General features: G+C 45.7%; 2 protein-coding genes across 3 annotated transcripts in view; both read left to right on the forward strand.

Moving 5' to 3' along the window:
- The window catches only part of nhsa (Nance-Horan syndrome a (congenital cataracts and dental anomalies)), a 56,207-nt gene extending 45,476 nt beyond the window's left edge, over positions 1-10,731 (forward strand). For both annotated transcript variants that reach the window (XM_044043723.1, XM_044043724.1), the window contains 5 exons: positions 3,939-4,131; positions 5,204-5,335; positions 5,954-8,473; positions 9,545-9,647; positions 9,725-10,731. In XM_044043723.1, coding sequence (XP_043899658.1) covers positions 3,939-4,131; positions 5,204-5,335; positions 5,954-8,473; positions 9,545-9,647; positions 9,725-10,364 — 3,588 coding nt within the window. In that variant the 3' untranslated portion in view covers positions 10,365-10,731. The remainder of the gene's footprint in view (positions 1-3,938; positions 4,132-5,203; positions 5,336-5,953; positions 8,474-9,544; positions 9,648-9,724) is intronic.
- Positions 10,732-14,177: 3,446 nt separating this feature from the next.
- zmp:0000001174 (retinoic acid-induced protein 2) lies at positions 14,178-18,378 on the forward strand. The gene is made up of 2 exons (XM_044043725.1): positions 14,178-14,304; positions 16,418-18,378. Exon 2 carries the CDS (start codon positions 16,475-16,477, stop codon positions 18,029-18,031), a length of 1,557 nt encoding a protein of 518 aa, XP_043899660.1. The 5' UTR covers positions 14,178-14,304; positions 16,418-16,474; the 3' UTR covers positions 18,032-18,378.
- The last annotated feature ends 1,367 nt before the right edge of the window (positions 18,379-19,745 follow it).

The raw sequence follows: 19,745 nt of genomic DNA on the forward strand, positions 1-19,745 counted from the left end.
GTCACTCACAGCAGGGGCCCGTTTCAGAAAGCAGGTTCAACAAACTCTGAGTTTTGTGTTTCAGAAGCTGATCAGCATCAGTTCAATCATCTCTGAGTTAAGCGTGTGCGTTGGGAATGAATAAAACCATCAATGGAGCTCCGATACTACGATTCACCATGGCAACAATGGGTAAACAAAGAGCACAGCCTCCACGAGTCTGTTGCCAGGGTAACAGACTCAGAGTTAAGCTGAACTGGCTTTGTGAAACCGAAAAACCAGAGTTTCCCTCATCTCAGGGTTCACTAACTCAGAGTTTTCACTAAACCTGCTTTCTGAAATGGGCCCCAGGGCGTCACTCGAGCTCCACCCACTGACTCTGCCCAGTTTGCTGTGAAACTGAATTAAAGTTCAGGTTTCAGTCACATTTTATCCACTCACACAAAATCTCAAAACGCCATCCTTGTGTTTTCGTGTCGAGAACCAAATCACTACTTTGGGAAAGCGATGATGTCATAGCTCCGCCTCTCCATTGTCTTGTTCTTGTGTTTGGAGTTTGTTTGTTTTTGATTTTTTGATTTCATTCTGTGTCTGTGGCCACAGCACCTCCTGCAGGCCTGGCATGTATGAGTGTAATGAGTGTGTGAGGACCACCGCAGCAGTAGTAGCAGTAACAGCAGCAGTGACAGCAGCAGCAACAGTAGCAGCAGCAGTCACAGTAGCAGCAGCAGTAACAGTACAGCAGCAGCAGCAGTAACAGCAGCAGCAGCAACAGCAGCAGCACACAGCAGCAGCAGCAGCAGCAGCAGGCAGTGCAGCACAGCAGCAGCAACAGCAGCAGCAGTAGCAGTAGCAGCAGCAGCAGCAGCAGCAGTAACAGCAGCAGCAGTAACTGCAGCAGCAACAGCAGCAGCAACAGCAGCAGCAGCAGCAACAGCAGCAGTAACAGTAACAGCAGCAGCAGCAGCAGCAGTGACAGCAGCAGCAGGCTTTAATGACAGGGTCCACCTCAGGAAGCTTGATTCCTCTGTGCTGTGTTTTTTTTTATTTTTCCTGCTGTGAGTGAAAAAGACAGAAGCACCACTCCTTCTCCTCTGTGTCCACTCGTCGTCCTCTTCACTGTCCGTCCTCGTCTCCGTCCTCCACTCCTTCTCCCCCCTTAAAGCAGCCTCTCTGTCCTCCAAACAAATCAGCTGGAAATGGTCTCCCTTCTTTTTTCTATGAGTTGGTAGAAGTTTCCTTGGAAACTGGTTTCTTTTGTGTGTCGTCAGGGTCTCATTGGTCTGCAGAGAACACAGAGCACAAAAGATCCAGAGTGCTCTTTAATGGGGGGGCGGGAGGTCGTAGGGTTGCTGGAGGTGGGAACCAGTTGAGCCTGAGAACCTTGGCCAGTTTCACATGTGTTTCTGTGTGGGAATCTCAAGGTAAGACTTCAATAGACTTCATCCATTCATGCGTGAGAGGGTGAGTGATAGTGTATCGATAGTGAGGGGAGAAGTAAAAATAGTATCAAAATAAAAGAGTCATGGACGTCCTGCAGACACTGCTGCTGCTGCTGCGGTGTGTGTGTGTGTGCGTGTGTGTGCGCGCGTGTGTGTGCGCGCGTGTGTGTGCGCGTGTGTGTGTGTGCGTGCCAAAGACTGACGGAGCATGAGCTCAGAGTTTCCAGAGAAGCCAGTGTTGTGACTGGAAATGACTTGTTGTCACATTTGTGTCCTGTGCAGTGGCTGCTGGGTAAAAACAGACAGTCCGTGTTGAACTTGTGTTGTACTACAGTGTGTCGCACACTTCTCTTTGTGGCGTGTTGTACTACAGTGTGTCGCACACTTCTCTTTGTGGCGTGTTGTACTACAGTGTGTCGCACACTTCTCTTTGGTTACAGTCAGATTCACAAAGCTTTTAAATGCCACTTAACAAAGAACTCAGTCTTAACAACATGTTCACGTCTTTATCTCACTGTCAGACGGACTTTTCCAATCAGGAAAGTGAAGTTTGTAAACCACTCACTCTCCTACACCAAAGTCCACAGAGAAAATCAGTGTTTTTAGCTCACAGGGACACAGTTGCTGGTCCTCTGCTGCCTTGTGTGGTCACTGTGTGTCACTGCGGTCAATCTGAACAAAGGTTTTCAATCACCGAATTGGCAAAACATAACATTTGAACTTAGTGATGGAGGCAACAGTGGATCAGCAGCTCCTGTGTGTGTGTGTGTGTGTGCGTGTGTGATGTTAAAATCACTGATTCTCTCTGTGGGGTTTGGTGTGGGAGCTGTTCCCAGTTGGACAAGGCAACATTAACATATTATTAAAATATCAGACTTAAGATAAGGTAGATTTAGTTAGTTGAGCCTTTTCTGGAGTGGTTAAAATGTGATATTTGTTCAGTAATAATACAAAAGATAAGAAAGTCATGTGTTAACTCGACGCGGTCCTAAAGTGACTCTCTGTGGACATGGTTTTGAGTTTGTGTCGGTCATGTCATCGGACAGAAAGAAGACAGAGCTGAGGCTGTGCTCGAACACAGAGGCCGGTGACGTCACGCTAGCTCTCGTCCCGCCGCTAGCGCTAGCACCGGTACCGCTGGTGCCGCTGGTACCGACAGTATCGCGGCTTGTGAAGCTGGTTCTGCCGCCTCTGCTCATTAACCGATGGAAATTCGAGCCTGCTTGGTTCTCTTTTTTCTGCGTTTCCTAACCGGACCGCCTGATGGTTTTGAAAACTCATTTGCATATATTACCCATCAGCCACCGGAGCTTGCGAGACGAAAAAAAACCTCGGTAAAATGTTCAAGGAAAACTGTTAAAAAATGCGGGAATCTGAAGTCTAATTATGAATAAACAACATTTATAAACACAAACCAATTTTTTTTGTAAAAAAAAAAAGTGAAAGTCAAGTTTACAGGGTGACTGAAACTGACACCATGACTAAAACACAGTGAACCTGGAGGCCTATATAAACTCCCATTGGCTGCAGTAGAAATTTATTATTTTGGTTTCTCATTTTGTGTCGATAAAACCATTATTATGATATAATGATTTTTAGATTAAATGTGAATGTTTAAAATTTAAATATTATTTATATTTTAAACACGGGTTCGGCTCCCGGTAGTGGCGATTATAGGTCAAGTTTAAGTTCAGTCAAACTGAGCATCCCCAGGCAACGAATATTACAAATATCCACATAGTGAAATTCTTGATAATATGAGTCTTGTGTAGAATAAAAGATGTAGATGTTTTTTCTCAAGGTGAACAGTGGTGATACCTCAACTGAAAACTAATGACATTTCTAATGAGAGGGAGAGACTGACAAAAAGAGAAGACTAGTAACGTGTTTTATACTTTCTGATGTAATTAAGACAATAATATATAATATTCATTTCTTCATTCTACTGTGTAAATAGTTATTGATGTAGATAAATAACGACACACTTTGCTATGAAGTGTTAAACATTTGAAATATGACGTGGAGCTCAGCTGTAACAACCACATGCAAGAAATGAATGAAAGATGAAAGATGGATTTTTCTCCATAATAATTCAAATATATGTGAGTCAGCGTCTCGGTGTTCACCTCAGAGGATTTTCAGGTTTCAGCGTTAGCATGAGCTCGACATGCTCACATGCTGGTTTCCTGCCGCAGTGAGTGCTCCTCATAAAACCACAACCTTTCCCTTTAAACCTAATTCTTCTTAGCGTAAGAAGGCATATTCTGATTTTCTTCTTGGTGTTTTTTGCATGAAACGGACTGATTCTTTCTCTGAAGCATGCCTTTGTTTTCTTAATCTTAAATGATCGTCCAGAAACTCCAGATTAACGACATGATTTATAGCTGAGCTCAGCTGTAATCTCTGCTCTGTCTCTACACGTTTCTCTCCCTGAAGCCGAGTTTTGCCACCTTCTCGCACACTAACACCCTAACAATAACCACACCCACTAACCATGCAAATGTCCATGTGTTGCAGGCCACGCCCTCTGACCCCGACACTGACGGGGTGACTCTAGGTCACCGGTCTAAGTTTCCCATCCCTAACGCCCCGTCCACGCTGGACAAGCAGACTAACTGGTCCAAAGCTCTGCCGCTGCCGACGCCTGAGGAGAGAATGAAGAGCGAGTCTCAGGTCATCGGCTCGTGTGTCGTCCCCATTAATGTCACCGGTAAACACTGAAAACTCACTCTTTATCTTCATTTAAACTCATGTTTGGATTATTATTCTCACGTCACAGGAAGCCCCACGTCCTTCGCCAGGGATTAAAGGTGCATTTAGCAGTTAGCTTAGCATAAGCATTGGAAAACAGGTAAAATAAAATGTCTTCTTTGTTGATATAACATCAACAAACACCCTGTATCATGCTAAGTACGTAGCATTTGAGCTAGTCTGTGCATTTTCATTGATGTAGCTAGGCTAGCTGATTGTTTTCACCCATGCTGAGCAAAGCTAAGCAAAGCTAACCATGCTAACTGGTCATACTTAATTAGTCGTCTCAATCCTCTTATTTATTAATTTGTCTTAAGAAACTCTACAGTTTATCATGTGACTACACCCTGTTGTTGTTATGCTAAGTAGTTAGTTGGTTGGTTAGTCGGTCGGTCGGTCGGTTAGTTGGTTAGTTAGTCAGCCGGTCAGTCAGTGGGTTCTTCTTCACGCTGTTTATTTTCATTTCAACAAGTCAAAGATTTCCACAGAACATCTGATATCACACACACTTCATTTAATGATCGATTACTAATCCATTCATTGTGTGTGTGTGTGTGTGTGTGTGTTAAGTTCTCGTGCTTTGACACAAAGAGTGAGACCCTGTGACATGAATGTCAATGAGAGGAGTTCACACACACACACACACACACACACACAAGACTAGTCCAGGACTGAGAGACAAAAATAAAATAAAAGACACACACACACACACACACACACATTGTAAGAAGAGTCCAGTGATCGCTATGGAGCTGAAAAGCCTGAGCTGCTGTCACATGATAGTCATTCCATTTAGAGACGGAGACAGACAGAGAGACAGACGGACAGACAGAGAGAGACAAAGTCTAAGAGCAGGATTCTCGTTAATGTTCTTCACTTTCTTTAATCTGACACTTGAACCTCGTCCTCTTTTATCGAGACTTTAACTCACTCCAGGTTTGTTTTTCATCTGTGTGTGTGTGTTTGTGTGTGTGTGTGTGTTTGTAAGACAAAGATTCCTCAGACGTGTCCTCCTCGTGTCTCTGTTGCAGGCGTCGTCTTCGACAGAGATGCCAGTGTCCGCTGTTCACTCGTTCACTCTCAGTCTTTGCTTCAGAGGAGGAGGAAGCTGAGGAGACGCAGGACGGTCGCCGGTGTCCCCCGACAGCTGCAGCACGATCTGGGTACGTCACACACACACACACACACACACACACACCTGATCACCTGAGTCAGCGGTTACCACGGCTACCTGCTAACACTTTACCACAACATTAATTAACACAATTTTTATGTGATTCATGTTAATGAAGTCATTAATTCATTTATTATTTAAGGGTCTTTAAAGCTGCTGTTAATGTCAAAAATAACTGTTAATTAACACTTAAGTAACTCTTTATTTAGTTCACATTTAATAAAGGTTTTATGTAGAATAGAATCATCATTAATTAACTATTATTAAGCAGTACTTAATCATACATTAGCTTTATTAATGCTCCCTCTGACCCTCAGTGTAAAGTGTAGAAAACATGTGTGACTTCATAAATGTAAGTACAAAATAAGCATTACTTAACTATAGTTAAACATTATTATAAACATTATAATTGACCCTTATTATAAAGTAGGAGACAGATGTTTGGAGTATAAATAAAAGTTAGAAATGGTTCATGAATGTTGAGTGAAAACAGAAGTGATCAGCGTTATTGATCTAATGTCTGAGTCGTGAGGCTGGAGGACACGTGTGTGATTGACAGCTGGTCGACAGACGGTCGTTTTTCATGGTCGTGTTGTTTCTGCTCCAGACTCTGACGAGTCTCCAGGGTCCAGAGAGCGGACAGTGATCGTCCACTCCAGTCCAGACATCACGCCATCTAACGAGGAGCTGGACTGTCACCTCAGCACCAGAGACTCGGGCTGCCAGACCGAGGACTTCCTGATCTCAGGGGCGCCGTCTCGCAGGAGGATCAGGACTCAGAGGGTCCAGGGAGGCGTCTCCCTCTCTCGCTCTGCAGGAAACATCTCGTCTCTGACGGAGCGCACCGACGCCATGTTCACCGCCTCTCTGGAGGCACAGCTACGCTCCAGGAGTCTGCCCCGAGACGCCAGCAGGATCCTGGACAGTGGACGCAACGACAGCGAGGAGGAGGAGGAGGAGGAGGAGGAGGACTTCCTGCCCGCTCCGGGGACGTTACTTCTGAAGGACGAGGAGGAGGAGAGCATGGACGAGCAGGCCAGTGGTCTGACGTATCAGCACCTGTCTGACAGTCCGGAGCACATCTGGATGGAGCGGACGTGCGAGATCTCGTCCAGCTCCGACACCTTCAGCAGCCCCGTCCACTCCGTCTCAGCCGCCGCGGCGCTGACCGGACACATGGACCACAAGGACGACCATCAGTCCTCCAGCGGGAACTGGAGCGGGAGCAGCTCCACCTGCCCCTCCCAGACGTCAGAGACCCTCCCCCCCGCCGCGTCTCCACCCCTCACCGGCTCCTCCCACTGCGACTCGGAGCTCTCCCTGAACGCCGCCACCCACAACAACGACGACCCCGCCGGCTTCGTACTGGACCACTACCAGGGCCTGAGGACCCAGCGGACCGGTTCCTTCTCCTCCACAGCCATGGACATCTTAGAGGAAGCAGGAGTGAGCCCTCCACTGGAGCAGGAGTGGAACTACACCCGCGCCGAGCCGCCGCGCTCGCAGGACTTCAGCCCCGAGCCGAGCCTGGGCTGCCCGAGCTTCACCAGCATGGTCACGTGTGAGAGCAGCTTCTCCGACAAGCCGCCGTCAGAGAAGGCAGACACGGTGTCGCATTACTCTGTGGACACCGAGGGCTACTACACGTCCATGCACTTCGACTGCGGCCTGAAAGAAAGCAGGAGCTTCACGTATAATAACAATCATAACTACAGCCTGTCGGACCTGAGCGGTCACATGACTCTGACCAGACGCTGTCTTTCTTTGAGGAAACCGAAGGCCAAGCCGTCACCGCCGAAGAGGAGCTCATCGCTGAGGAAAATATGCAGCGAGGAAAACTTCCCCGACCACGAGGAGCCAAAGATCTCATGCGGGCAACAACTCCCGTCCTCGTCCACAGAGAGGAGGCTGCAGCTGGTTTTACCCGGCGCTGCGGGTCACATGGAGAACTCCTCCCTCTCCTCAGAGCCATTCGTGGTGTGGGGGGTGGAGGACCAGCCGGACTTTGGTGCTTTCCGCTCCACAGACGCTCATTCCTTTAAGGACGAGGGCGTGGTCCAGTCGGACTACGCGGATCTGTGGCTGCTGAGCGACTTCAAGTCCAGCGATCCTTACCGGTCTCTGTCCAACTCCAGCACGGCCACGGGGACGACGGTCGTCGAGTGCGTCAGGTCGCAGGAGAGCTCCGAGTCGCAGTCCGGCTCCAGAGCCACCACTCCCTCACTCCCATCAGTGGAGGGCGAGTTCAGGCTGACATCACCGGAGAAGCTGGGTGGCCTCGCCAGCCCGTCCAGCGGCTACTCCAGTCAGTCAGAAACCCCCACCTCCTCCTCCTTCCCCTCCGCCTTCTTCCCCGGCCCGCTGTCGCCAACCGGCCACAAGAGGAAGCCCAAAGTCCCCGAGAGGAAGTCGTCTCTCTCCTCCCTGTCGCTGCACCGGGACGCCGCCGCGCCGACGAAGAGGAACCTGGAGCTGCCCATGATCCCGCCCTCCCACCTCGACCTCAGCGTCCTTCACTGCGTCAACAAGGTCTCAGATTACAGGACTCAGATCCAGATCCTCCAGCAAAACAAACAGAAACCTGCAGTAACAGCCAAACCTGAGGCGTTTAGCCCCGCCCACACCATGACCATCACGCCCACAGTGCTTCACTCAGTCCAGCTACGGTCCATCGAGGACAAAACTCCAAAATGTCCCACGTCACATCTGCATCACACGTCGTCAGAGGAGGCGTTTATGTCGCCGCCAGAAGACGACGCAGCGAGACACCAACAGGACGGAGACGACGGCGTCTTAGAGAGCGCCGCCGCGGTGCACGAGCTGCGGTCAGAACCGCTGGATGTTTGTGACGTGACCACAGGTCAGGAAGAAGACGTGTGCAGAGAGACGAGGACAGAGACGTGTGAAGACCACGTGTGTTTGTCTTCGGCCGCTCTGCTCAGCTCTGTGAGGAGATCGGACAGCGTGGACAGCCCATTACAGGAGACGCACGTGAGCGCCAGGTGTTTCCATGACGACGGCGACAACAGAGACGACGAATGCGAGTCGTCGGGTGTCTCTGCTCAAACTTCCTTGAAGGACGAGAAGGACGAGTCCATGCCGGGGACAGAAGATGATTTCACTCAAGGTATTTTTTCAAAAACATCAAAGAAAAAGAGTTTCACGTGAACTTTAATGAGTCACTAAAATAACATTTATATATGTATACATATATATATATATATATATATATATATATATATATACACATATATATATATATACATATATATATACATATGTATATATATGTATATACATATATATAATTTCATACCATACATATACATGTATACACATATATATATACATATGTATATATATATGTATATACATATATATAATTTCATACCATACATATACATGTATATGTATGTATACACATATATTACTATTAATATTATTATTATGATTATTATTATTAATACTGAAAGTTGAATAAATGTATCAGGATAGTTGTGATTTTGAGTGACTGTGCTGTGAGCGCCCCCTGCTGCTGAAAATGTGAAAACCTGATTTTATCTTTTACCTTCATGTCACTGTCAGACAGACAAGTCTGTAACCCACTCTCCCACACCAAAGTCCATCACACACACAGGAGCTGTTGATCCACTGCTGCCTCCATCACTGAGTTCTAATGTCTGATTTTGCGAGTTAGGCTTTTGAAATCCTTTGTTCAGATTGACCTCAGTGACACAAAGTGACCACACGAGGCAGCAGAGGACCAGCAGCTCCTGTGTGTGGGATGGACCTTGGTGTGGGAGAGTGAGTGGGTTACAGACTTGACGTGAGAGAAAGACGTGAACGTGTTCTTAAAGATGTCGTCGATTTACACTGATTTACACTTCTGTTCCTCGTGTGTCGGCCATGTTGTCTGGTCAGTTTCTCACGTCTAAAAACTGGACCGACACCTTTAAGGTCGTGAAATAATTCATTTATTTGCAATTCATTCAACGGATTAATCAGCAACAACAAAGGAGCAATATTATATATTTTCATTTCGTCTTAATGTCTTAATCTATCTTTAGAATGTGTAAGTATTTACAAATGTATTGATGGAAGATAAACTCGAGAGGAAAGAAAGAATAAATCTTTAAGTCCAGTTGTTGTAGAACTCTGACCTGGATCAACCTGGATCTGGACTCTGTTGTGTTTACAGAGTCCACTCCCAGTGAAACCGACTCCAGGTCGGAGGACGACGGCGTGTTTGTGTCGCCCACCAGAAGTCGCACCACGGAGGATCTGTTCGCGATGATTCACAGGTGAGACGTCCAGAAAATACAAAAACCAAACGTCCGTGTGGTTTCCCGCTTCTGACCCGCGTGTCCTCGTCCTCCAGGTCCAAGCGGAAAGTGTTGGGTCGCAAAGACTCGGGCGAGGTTGCCGCGAGGAACCGCCTCAACGCTGCGTCAGCGAGCACGCCCCCCGGTGGCAGCACCTGCGCCCCGAGCTCCCCGCTCTCCGCGGCGTTGCCTGCCTCCTCCGCCGCGACGCCGCCGGGCCTTCAGCGGGTTTCCGGACCGATCTACAGGAACGCCAAGAAGTCCAGCACGTCCAACGAGGAGTTCAAACTGCTGCTGCTGCGGAAAGGCAGCCGCTCCGACTCCAGCTACCGCATGTCAGCGACCGAGATCCTCAAGAGTCCGGTGACACCCAAGTCCCACGCAGATTCTCTGATCGAGTCGCCACGGCAACCCGACGATGGCGACGCCGACGCCGCCTCGCCGTCGCCATCGCCGCTGAGCTCAGATCAGCTGTTCTTCCCCAGAGCCAACGCTGAAGGTTTCTCCCCGAAATCCTTCCCCGTGTGCGCCGCGTCACGTCAGGGTCGCTCCAGAATCCCACCGCCCGCCAACAGCAGCCGCTATGGCGCCCGCTCCAGACTTTACTCCGCCCCCATGCAGGCGATTTCAGAGGGCGAGACTGAAAACTCAGACGGGAGTCCTCACGACGAGCGACCGGCACAGGGGTCCACGTAGAAAACTACAAGAGTTGGTATGAAATGGTGTTTTTTTAGTTTATGGACGTTTGAATATTTATGAAAGAAAAGTTTGTTTTTCTGTGAATAATTAAAATATTTTATATATAAATATTATTTCTTGAAAAACCACTTCATTGAGGAAATAAGTAGATTAACGAATAATCTGCTCACCATGTCTTTTTTTATCGTGGAGATTTTTCATTGTTTCATTCAAACAGCAACAAACGTTTTGACGCAAAGTCACCATAGAAGGAGAGGGCGGGGCTAAAAGTGAGCGAGGACGTGAGTTTACGTGGAGTAAACGCAGTGCGATAAATCGTGTGAATGCACCACAACTGTTTTATTGATCGTCTGTGTTTTATTTTGTTTTTTATTAAAATGATCATTCACAAACAGAAATAATTCCACTAAGCTCCTCCCACCACACGAGCACACACTTCGCGACGACATCGTCATTTTCTTTTCAGAGTTACCGATGTTGGATTGCATCTTTTCCTTGAAAAGGTACTTTACTTTTATAAAAGCCACAGCTTTTATTTTGGTAAATTCAAAGAGATGCTTTTTAAACGTATGAATGAGTGAGTTCCTCAAGGCTCCGTGTTTGGTCCAATCATTTTTATCCAACGCTGTTTTAGTCTCAATTTTTACCTTTTCTTTACAGTGTAGAAAGTCGTTATTTATGCGAACGTTTACGTGCAGCTGCTTAGTCGAACAGCCAATAGGAGGCGCCCTTGCTCTCTCTGTATGTGAACTGCGCTGTGATTGGTCAAAGTTTCTGTCTGTAGGAGGAGCCGAAAGAGTTCCAACTTTCTCCGATTGACTTGATTTTCATGATGATGAATTTGCTATTTTTGACACATGTTACGTACCCCAGCTTTAACACAACATCCACTGAGTTAATGAAGCCATGAATCATAATCCTTTCACCTTTTTCTTCCAACACAGTTTCTGGAATAGACTTGAAAATTGGAAAATAAATGTTTATTAACTACAGATACACAAAAGTTTCTCACCAACATAACAACAGAGTGATTTATCTTGTGCCACAAGGGGGAGCCAGTGTCCCCCCAGTCATTCCAGGACCTGATGATTTTATAACCATGTTATTTACAAAATTTAAGATAAAGTGATTTTAATACGTTTTAGAGACAAGTGTTGTGCAGATTTTTACAATTATCGCAACAAATGTCACTATAATTGTGACATGAAACTCCGCCCCCTCTCGTTGGCTGTTTGGTCAAAGCTCCACCCCAAAAAACAACACAAAGTCGTAATTTTTGTAACTTTTCCAGAACATAATTTATGTTTCTTTCAAGTTTCCATATGTTTTCAGGAAATTCATACATTCGTACGTTTACGGATAAAAACAAAAACAATGATGTAGAGAATGGAGAGAAGGCTCCGCCCACATCTGTGAATTAATTTAAAAAAGCAATTATTGTAATAATATCATGAGTCGCAATTTATTTCTCTCAGGAAAATCTGAAGTGAAAAACTATGCAACACACAATAATGTAAATTTACGAAAGTTATGGAAACCAAAACTATTTTGAAAAATTGCGATTTTTCAACGTTAAGTGTTCGCTCATGTCCCTCAGACAGACATATTTTTCTTAAGGTCATTTTATCCAATTTCTCGTGCAATAACCACGTGATGTGAGACATAAAGCGTCTCCGGAGACGAGGACCGAAAAAGTCGCAGGTTGTGAGAGGACGTGAAGTCACATGATCGTAAAAAAAGGCAGGGTTTTTTTATTGCCGTGATTGGAGGAGGCGAAAGGAAAGTGTTCAGGAAGATCAAATAATTAACGAAGAGACAGGAAAGGGATCGTTCAGGGTTTTTGAAATATCATCGGAGCGAACTGTGGAACGTGCCAACGTGGAAACAAGGAAAAACTCATTTTATTCGCTTCACAAAAGACTTTAATAAAATCGATGATATCTACGTCACATGTTTTTATCTCACTGTCAGACAGACTTTTCCAACAGGAACGTGAAGTTTGTAAATCACTCACTCTCCCACACCAAAGTCCACAGAGAAAGTCAGTGATTTTAACATCACACACACACAGGAGCTGTTGATCCACTGCTGCCTCCATCACGAGTGAGTGTTTCTTTCTCAGCAGCAGGGGGCGCTCACAGCACAGTCAGCTGAGTCGTTACCTGGCAGGTCGAGTGTTTCTCACTTTGGTCGGAGGATGTTTTTGTGTCGCGTTACTTTTTATTGCTGTTTTAATTTAAGAAACAGTCGTGGATTCTTTGAATTTAGTGTATTTAGTTTACCATGGTCCTTGAATGCATCTCTCACACACACACACACACACACACACACAGGTTTCCTGACACCTTGAGAGGCAAACTGTTGCGTATTGGACCTTAAATCTATTTTTTTCACTCATAAGCTAAGAAATAAATAATTCCACATATTTACAAATCTTTTATACGTAACATGACTTTATATTTGTCGTGATTTTTTTATGCAAAGCTGATAAAATCTACGTTAGCCATAAAACAAGAACAAGAACAACAATAATAACAGGGTACGCATTCCAATGTTTTTCTTTCTTTTTTTCTTGCACTGATGAAGTGACGTTGCAGATTTTTTATAAGCGTGAATCTGTCTTTTTGACGTAAACGACGTCGAGACTGTGAACTTTTACGTTAACGTTTGTAACGTTAAATCGTAGAAGGTGACGTCAGACATACGTTTATGTTTTACTGTAGTTTTTTCCCTTTTTTGTACAAACTTGTAAATAAAAGAAGTTTTGAAAAAACTTTTGTCAGAGAAGTTTGTTTTGATTTGTTTTTTATGTAAAAAAAAATCAAATGTTTACATGAATTTCAAACCTTTGTATATTTCTGAGCTTTGAACTTTGTCCTGTATTTATTTTATGATTTTTTTAAAGTTTAGTTTAGCGTTGATGAAATTTGTTAGTAAAAAATCCTGCGAACACAAACTGAGCAAACGACAATAAATGTGACTTCTTTGAAAATGACTGTTGTCTTTGTTAATTGTTTTTATTTCATTTATTTTATTCATTAAATCTTCATTTTCTCATGAAATCTCTTTCACAGGTGAGTTTGAAACAATTCACTGAATAAATATAAATATTACAGAAGCAGCAGTTATTTTCTTTACAATAGAACAGTGAACATTTACAGAGAATAAAATAAATAAATAAATAAACAGAAGACTGCAGTGTCAGCTCCAAACCTCCAGGTGGAGCCATTTGTCACAACAGAACCAGACTAAATGAAAATGTCTGAGGAGAAAAGTGAGGAAGAAAACACAACATTTAAATATTGATTCAATCAATAATAGATCGGAATCTTCACATCCACACTGTGACCTCTGACCTCAGATGATGAAGATGATGACGATGCACAGGAAAACAAACACATCAAAAAAATCACAGTAAAAACATTATATTAAAAACTGTCAAAAATTCATAAAAACTTAACAGCAAATAAACAAAAACAACAAAATGTCCGTAAAAATGTAACAAAATCTAACAGCGATATGTTTGTTGGTGTTTAAAAGCCTGAAAATCATAAAAACAACCAAATGTAATAAAAACATTAAATTATATTTGTTGATGTTTTTTGTGATAACTACGGTGGCTCAGTAGTACAAAGCGTCAAAAACAAGCAAACACAAATAAAACAATGACGTAGTTTTTCTTTTGTTATTTATTTAAATTTATATTTAAATTGTTAATTATTTTTCACCATCTGTGAAGAAGAGGAGGAGGAAGCCGCTGACGCTGCTGCGCGCGCAGCCTCAGTGTGTGTGTGTGTGTGTGTGTGTGTGTGTGTGAAGCCGCAGTCGCCGTCATCCTCTTCATCATCACCGTGTGTCTTTTATGTGGATGATTATCGTTTATTTACGGTAAAAACCGAACAACGAGCGGACAACGAGTGCGAGCTCCGCCGTACAGGTGAGGGAAAGTGTGCGCGTGTGTCGTAAAACTGCACTTTCATGTCACGAGAAGACGAACAAACGGCTTTTTAAAGGGACGCGGATAGAACAACGCAAGGATCAAAAAACACATGAATGAATGAATGTTGTGCCTCACGTTTTCACGGCGTTCACGCAGCATGAGTTAGCAATTTGTCGCGAGGCGAAACGTTTGTCTTATCTTCGCTCCGTTTGTGCGCACGAGACTCTGACAACAAACCGACACCGACGGTTTTTTAAAATATTGTTATTAATTTATTCATTTATTTATTTAGTCATAACAACGACGAAAAAACCGTAAAGTGTGTGAAAAACGTGAGATAATTCAGCGCGAGGACGTTTCTGTGTGTGATTTTTTTTTTTTTATTTGTCTCACGCGCCTCAGACCTGACGTGATAAGAGGAGACAAGCGCGTGCACACACACACACACACAGCACCCCCACCACCCTTACCACCCTGAACCTGTTTGTTGTCATGGCAACGTGTGTGTCCTCAGGTGACCTCACCTTGTGTGGTTTGTTTTTTTATATAGTGAAATATGCTGAGTCAGCTTTTAATGGAGGACACATGCTAACAACTAGCCAACAGCTAATGTGTTCCAGTTGTACTCGGAGTTTCCGAGATGAGGGGGTGTGGTCCTGGAACTGCGATTTTCAGAGTGTCAGCGATGTCATGATGTCCACAAGGGGGCGCTGCATCTTTCAAATCATTTCAGAACAAACAGCTGTTTCACTGTGGTCATTATTACTGATGAGTGAGTGAGTGAATGAATGGGAGGGTGAGGTTCAGCTGCTGATTTGTTTGCTTCAGCGAAACAAACAAATAAAATAAAATCATTATGTTTTTTACAACATTTGGAAATGCTCAGTGTTTTATTATGAAGGACCACAAGGGGGCGCTGCATCTCAGTCATCCCAGAACCCTCCATATATAATGTGTGTATATATAACGATATTTGTTTTGTTTTTAGATTGATGTTTTATTGAGTGATTTCACTCTTGTTACCAAAGAAAGCGACAGAATCTTTAGAAGTTGCAAAAAACGTTTTCATTTTGTAAGAATTTGACAAAATCGGGATAAAATTATTTACGTCTGGAAAAAAATTTGAAATTTCGTATTGTTGCAAAAATGAAAATGTATGCTTTGAAAGAAAGTGACAAAATCTGGTATTGTTACGACAAACATTATATACTGTAACAAAGACCTCTGATATCACGCTCACATGACCCAGTGAAGAGGAAGGGGAGGAGCATCAGGTCACCTTATGTTAAGGCTCCAAGCCGACGCCCACTAACATCCAATTTTATTGTCAAAAATAAAAGCAGCATAAAAAAAAAACAGTGGTTTGATATGAGATTATAATCTGTTTTATTCTCACTTGGGTCAAACCATTCCGTCATGTGACAGCGGGGGAGTCTGAGCCAAGAAAGACTCCTTTCATTTGTTCAGTGAGACGTCGTCGCGTCTCCAACCTCGTGACCCTGATATCGAGCAGGAAACGTCTCCACTCAACTTCCTGGAATGTGAGAAAGTCCAGAGAGACAGACAGAGAGAGAGAGAGAGAGACAGACAGAGAGAGAGAGACAGACAGACAGACAGACAGACAGACAGAGAGAGAGAGAGAGAGAGAGAGACAGAGTGATACAGACAGACAGAGAGAGAGACAGACAGACAGAGAGAGAGAGACAGACAGACAGAGAGAGCGAGAGAGACAGAGTGATACAGACAGACAGAGAGAGAGAGACAGACAGAGAGATACAGACAGACAGAAAGAGACAAACAGACAGACAGAGAGAGACAGAGAGAGAGACAGACTTTCCATCTCAACTAATATTATAAAGAGGCTTAATAATGACTTTCAGATTGACCTCAGTGACACAAAGTGACCACACGAGGCAGCAGAGGACCAGCAGCTCCTGTGTCCCTGTGAGCTTAAAACACTGATTTTCTCTCTGGACTTTGGTGTGTGAGAGTGAGTGGTTTACAAACTTACAGTGAGATAAAGACGTGAACATGTTCTTAAAGATATCGTAGACTTAAAGGACAGAAGACGACAGAGTGAATATGAATGAGTGTGTCCTCTGTGTTTCAGAGTGTTGGACAGTGTTGGACAGTGATGGACGAGAGCCGTCAGTGAAACGGTCCAACGATGGAGGGAAGCGACGACGGGTCTGGAGCGTCAGCCCGTCAGCACTCGGACGGCGGTAAAGTGGAGGCCGGGGCGGAGTCCTGCGACAAAGGAAACTTCTCCGGTGCGGCCGAACCTCCTGGTCCAACACCTGCGACTCCCACCACTGAGTCTCCAGCAGGGGGCGTGTCGCTGAAAGTGGCCACGACCGTCCTGCACCCGGTATGTCTGGGCGAGAGCCCGCTGGTTCTGCCCTTCCACCTGCAGATGGCCGGAGCTGCTACGCCTCAGCTCGGCCAGATGGGGGCACCGCCGTACTTGATCACAAGCCAAAATCCCGTGTCTCTTCCTCTGGTCTTGGACCAGCAGGTCGTCCTTCCTCCTGGCGCCAACTGTCCGCCGCTGCCGCTCCAGAGCGGCGTCCTGTGCCAGAATCCGCTGGCGTTTGGTTTACCTCCTGCCGTGGACCAGAAGTCTGTGGGACAAACACAGGACGCTAACCTGCTCTCCCTCCTCCAGAATCCAGCTTTTGCCGCCATCTTGCAGGACCTCTTTCCTTCCCAGGCCACGGCCACTACCTGTCAGTCATCAGGCTCCACCTTCTTCCCTCTCCCTCCACTCACACCTCCCTACACCTCCCCTCTGGCCCCATTAGTCCCGCCAGCCACGCTACTCGTCCCCTACCCGGTCATCATTCCCCTGCCGGTGCCTCTGCCGGTCCCCCTCCCCGTCCCCGTCCCTCAGACCGAGGACTCAAAGGGAAACGTTCCAAAATCAGTTTGCACTGTGAGTAAAAGCACTCAGACTTCGCCTAAAGACGCTACCTCTCCTTCGCTATCTTCAAGCAGATGTGTGCCGCTGTTCCAGCCACGGGAAGTGTCCCCGTCCTCACTTCCTGTCGACGACGGACAGGTTTTAGACCTCTCTGTGAGGTCGCGTCCGGTTGAACCGAAGCAGGAGTTTCCCAGCCTGCAGCAGGACAGCGTGCTGGACCTGTCGGTGCCCGGCATCCGGAGGAAGTGTGCGCAGTCCTGCGGCTCCGCCCCCTCACCGCGGCGAGAATTCACATTCCAGTCCAGTCAGGACGCGAGCGCCGCTTCCTTGTCCGTCGATTGCTCTCAGAGTTTAGATTCCAAACTTCTCAGCAGTCTGGCGTCGCTGGAGTTCAGCCGGCAGCACAAGTGGGTGGTGGACAGTGGCGGGGGCGGAGCCTCGGGTTCTCTGGGCCAGGAGGCCTCGCTCGGCGCCGCCGGGAACCTGGAGATCGTCAGTACCTCGCAGACGGCCAAGGTCATCGTCTCCGTGAAGGACGCCATCCCCGCCATCCTGTGCGGGAAGATCAAAGGTCTGTCGGGCGTCTCCACCAAGAACTTCTCCATTAAACGTGACGGCAGCCAGGGGGCGTCGCTGCAGCAGCTGTACGGCGTGACCGCGGCGGCGGGCGATGCGCCGCACGAGCCCGCTGATAAAAAGATCCCAAAAAACAGAGCCATCAAAGTGAAGAAGGTGAGCTCGCAGGAGATCCACTTCCTGCCCATCAAGAAGCAGAGACTGGCGGCGCTGCTGCCCAGGAAGTGACATCACACAGTGACATCACACGCCACACAGAGGGGCATTAAAGGGACAGTTGAGCTTTCTGAAGTGTGGTCGTATGAGACGCTCACACATTATCTGCGTTCAGGCGGAAAGACCACTTTGATCTTTTTAAATATTGACGTTGTTACAAATAAGGAAAAAACCTCATGAACTTTGTTCGTACATTTATGACGGCTCCTGTGTATGATGTTAAAATCACTGATTTTCTCTTGGTGTGGGAGAGTGAGTGGTTTACAAACTTCCCTTTCCTGTTTTGAGATAAAGACGTGAACGTGCCGTTATGACGTCGCAGATTTAAACTGACTCTGTGTCACGACCTCACACAACCACACTTTAGAAAGCGTGTACTGTCCCTTTATTCGTGGCCCACTCAGTAACTTAAAACACATGTGGGGACTTTGTTCCACTCAAACCTGTTGTTTTTTATTCGGCAGCTAAATGAAAACACAAATGTGACCGTGAGTCCATCATGAACACCATTTTCTTTTCTTTTTTCTGTAAGTGATTTTAACGGTTGAAAACACGGGGAGGATTCCACGCTCTCTGATTGGCTCTTTCTTTTTTGACAGACACTTTAAAAATACTGTACTTTGTTACAATGTTGAGAGGAAAAAAATTCAGATATGAGGTTTTCTGGATTGTGTCGCAATCCAGAAATCCATAGGGAGTGTTTGAACCCCCATAATCCCCCATAATCCCTTGCTGTTTCCAGTCACTGACTCTTGTAGTTAAATGTGAAGTCGAGATAAAATCAAAGGAAAGGGGAAAAAAAAATGTCATCGTAAGGATGGATCTCGTCAGCTGATGATACGCCTGAACCTCACCACCAGAGGGCGGGCTCCACTGTAGGCTGAAGGCTCTGTTTTTCAAAACAAACCCGAATCTCGTAAAAACGGTGCCTTTTTAAAAATGATTTTCAGTGAATGCTCTTCCGTAGAAAAAAAAATGGCTTCAGTGAGAGATTTGTTGCGGTTAACGTTAGATTGTTATTAGAATCAGTTGTGGTTAGGCTCCGCCCCACGAGGTCAAACATGTCAGTATGAAACATTAGTTCCTGTTTGGTGACATTTTTGATCGCAGTTTTGAATGTGGCGAGTTTCGTCAAGTGTCCGTTTATTTATTTCTTGTTTTTCCGACTAAGTGCACTTTGTCGTAGTTTAGTTAAAAAAAGAAGTCGTCCAGGCTGTTTTTGCCAGGACTGACGCCCCCTTGTGTTCAGGGCATTGAGGGCGGAGCCACAGGGTTTGGGAACTGCTTGGAGAGGAAGCCCCTCCCCCAAGGACGGCTGACTTTTGTGTGTCGTGAATTTGTTTTTTTGCTGCGGCGTAGAAAGTTGAGCAACAGTTACAACTGAATTAGCAGTTAACCGCCACCTAACTTTGAAAAATCAACTTCTAAGAAATATCGAGGTTCATTTGATGTACGTTTATTGCGACGTGAAAGCGAGGAGACGTTTATCCCAAAGTTCTCTCAAAGCTTGCCGACATGAATTTTTCAAAAGTTTTTCCTGCTAGCTAGCATGGCGGCGTCAACGAATACGACTCACAGTATGACACATGAGTGGACACTGGAGTGATTGACAGCTTGTATCGTCCAATAGGATCCTGGATACAGGTTAAAGGTAAAAGAAACTGACAGTAGTGATTCAAATGTGAATCTGGAGGCTTGAAAACCGAGTGTTTTGTTTTGAAAACTT

Source organism: Solea senegalensis, linkage group LG14 (genome assembly GCF_019176455.1).
Source record: "Solea senegalensis isolate Sse05_10M linkage group LG14, IFAPA_SoseM_1, whole genome shotgun sequence".
NCBI classification, from domain to species: Eukaryota; Metazoa; Chordata; class Actinopteri; order Pleuronectiformes; family Soleidae; genus Solea; species Solea senegalensis.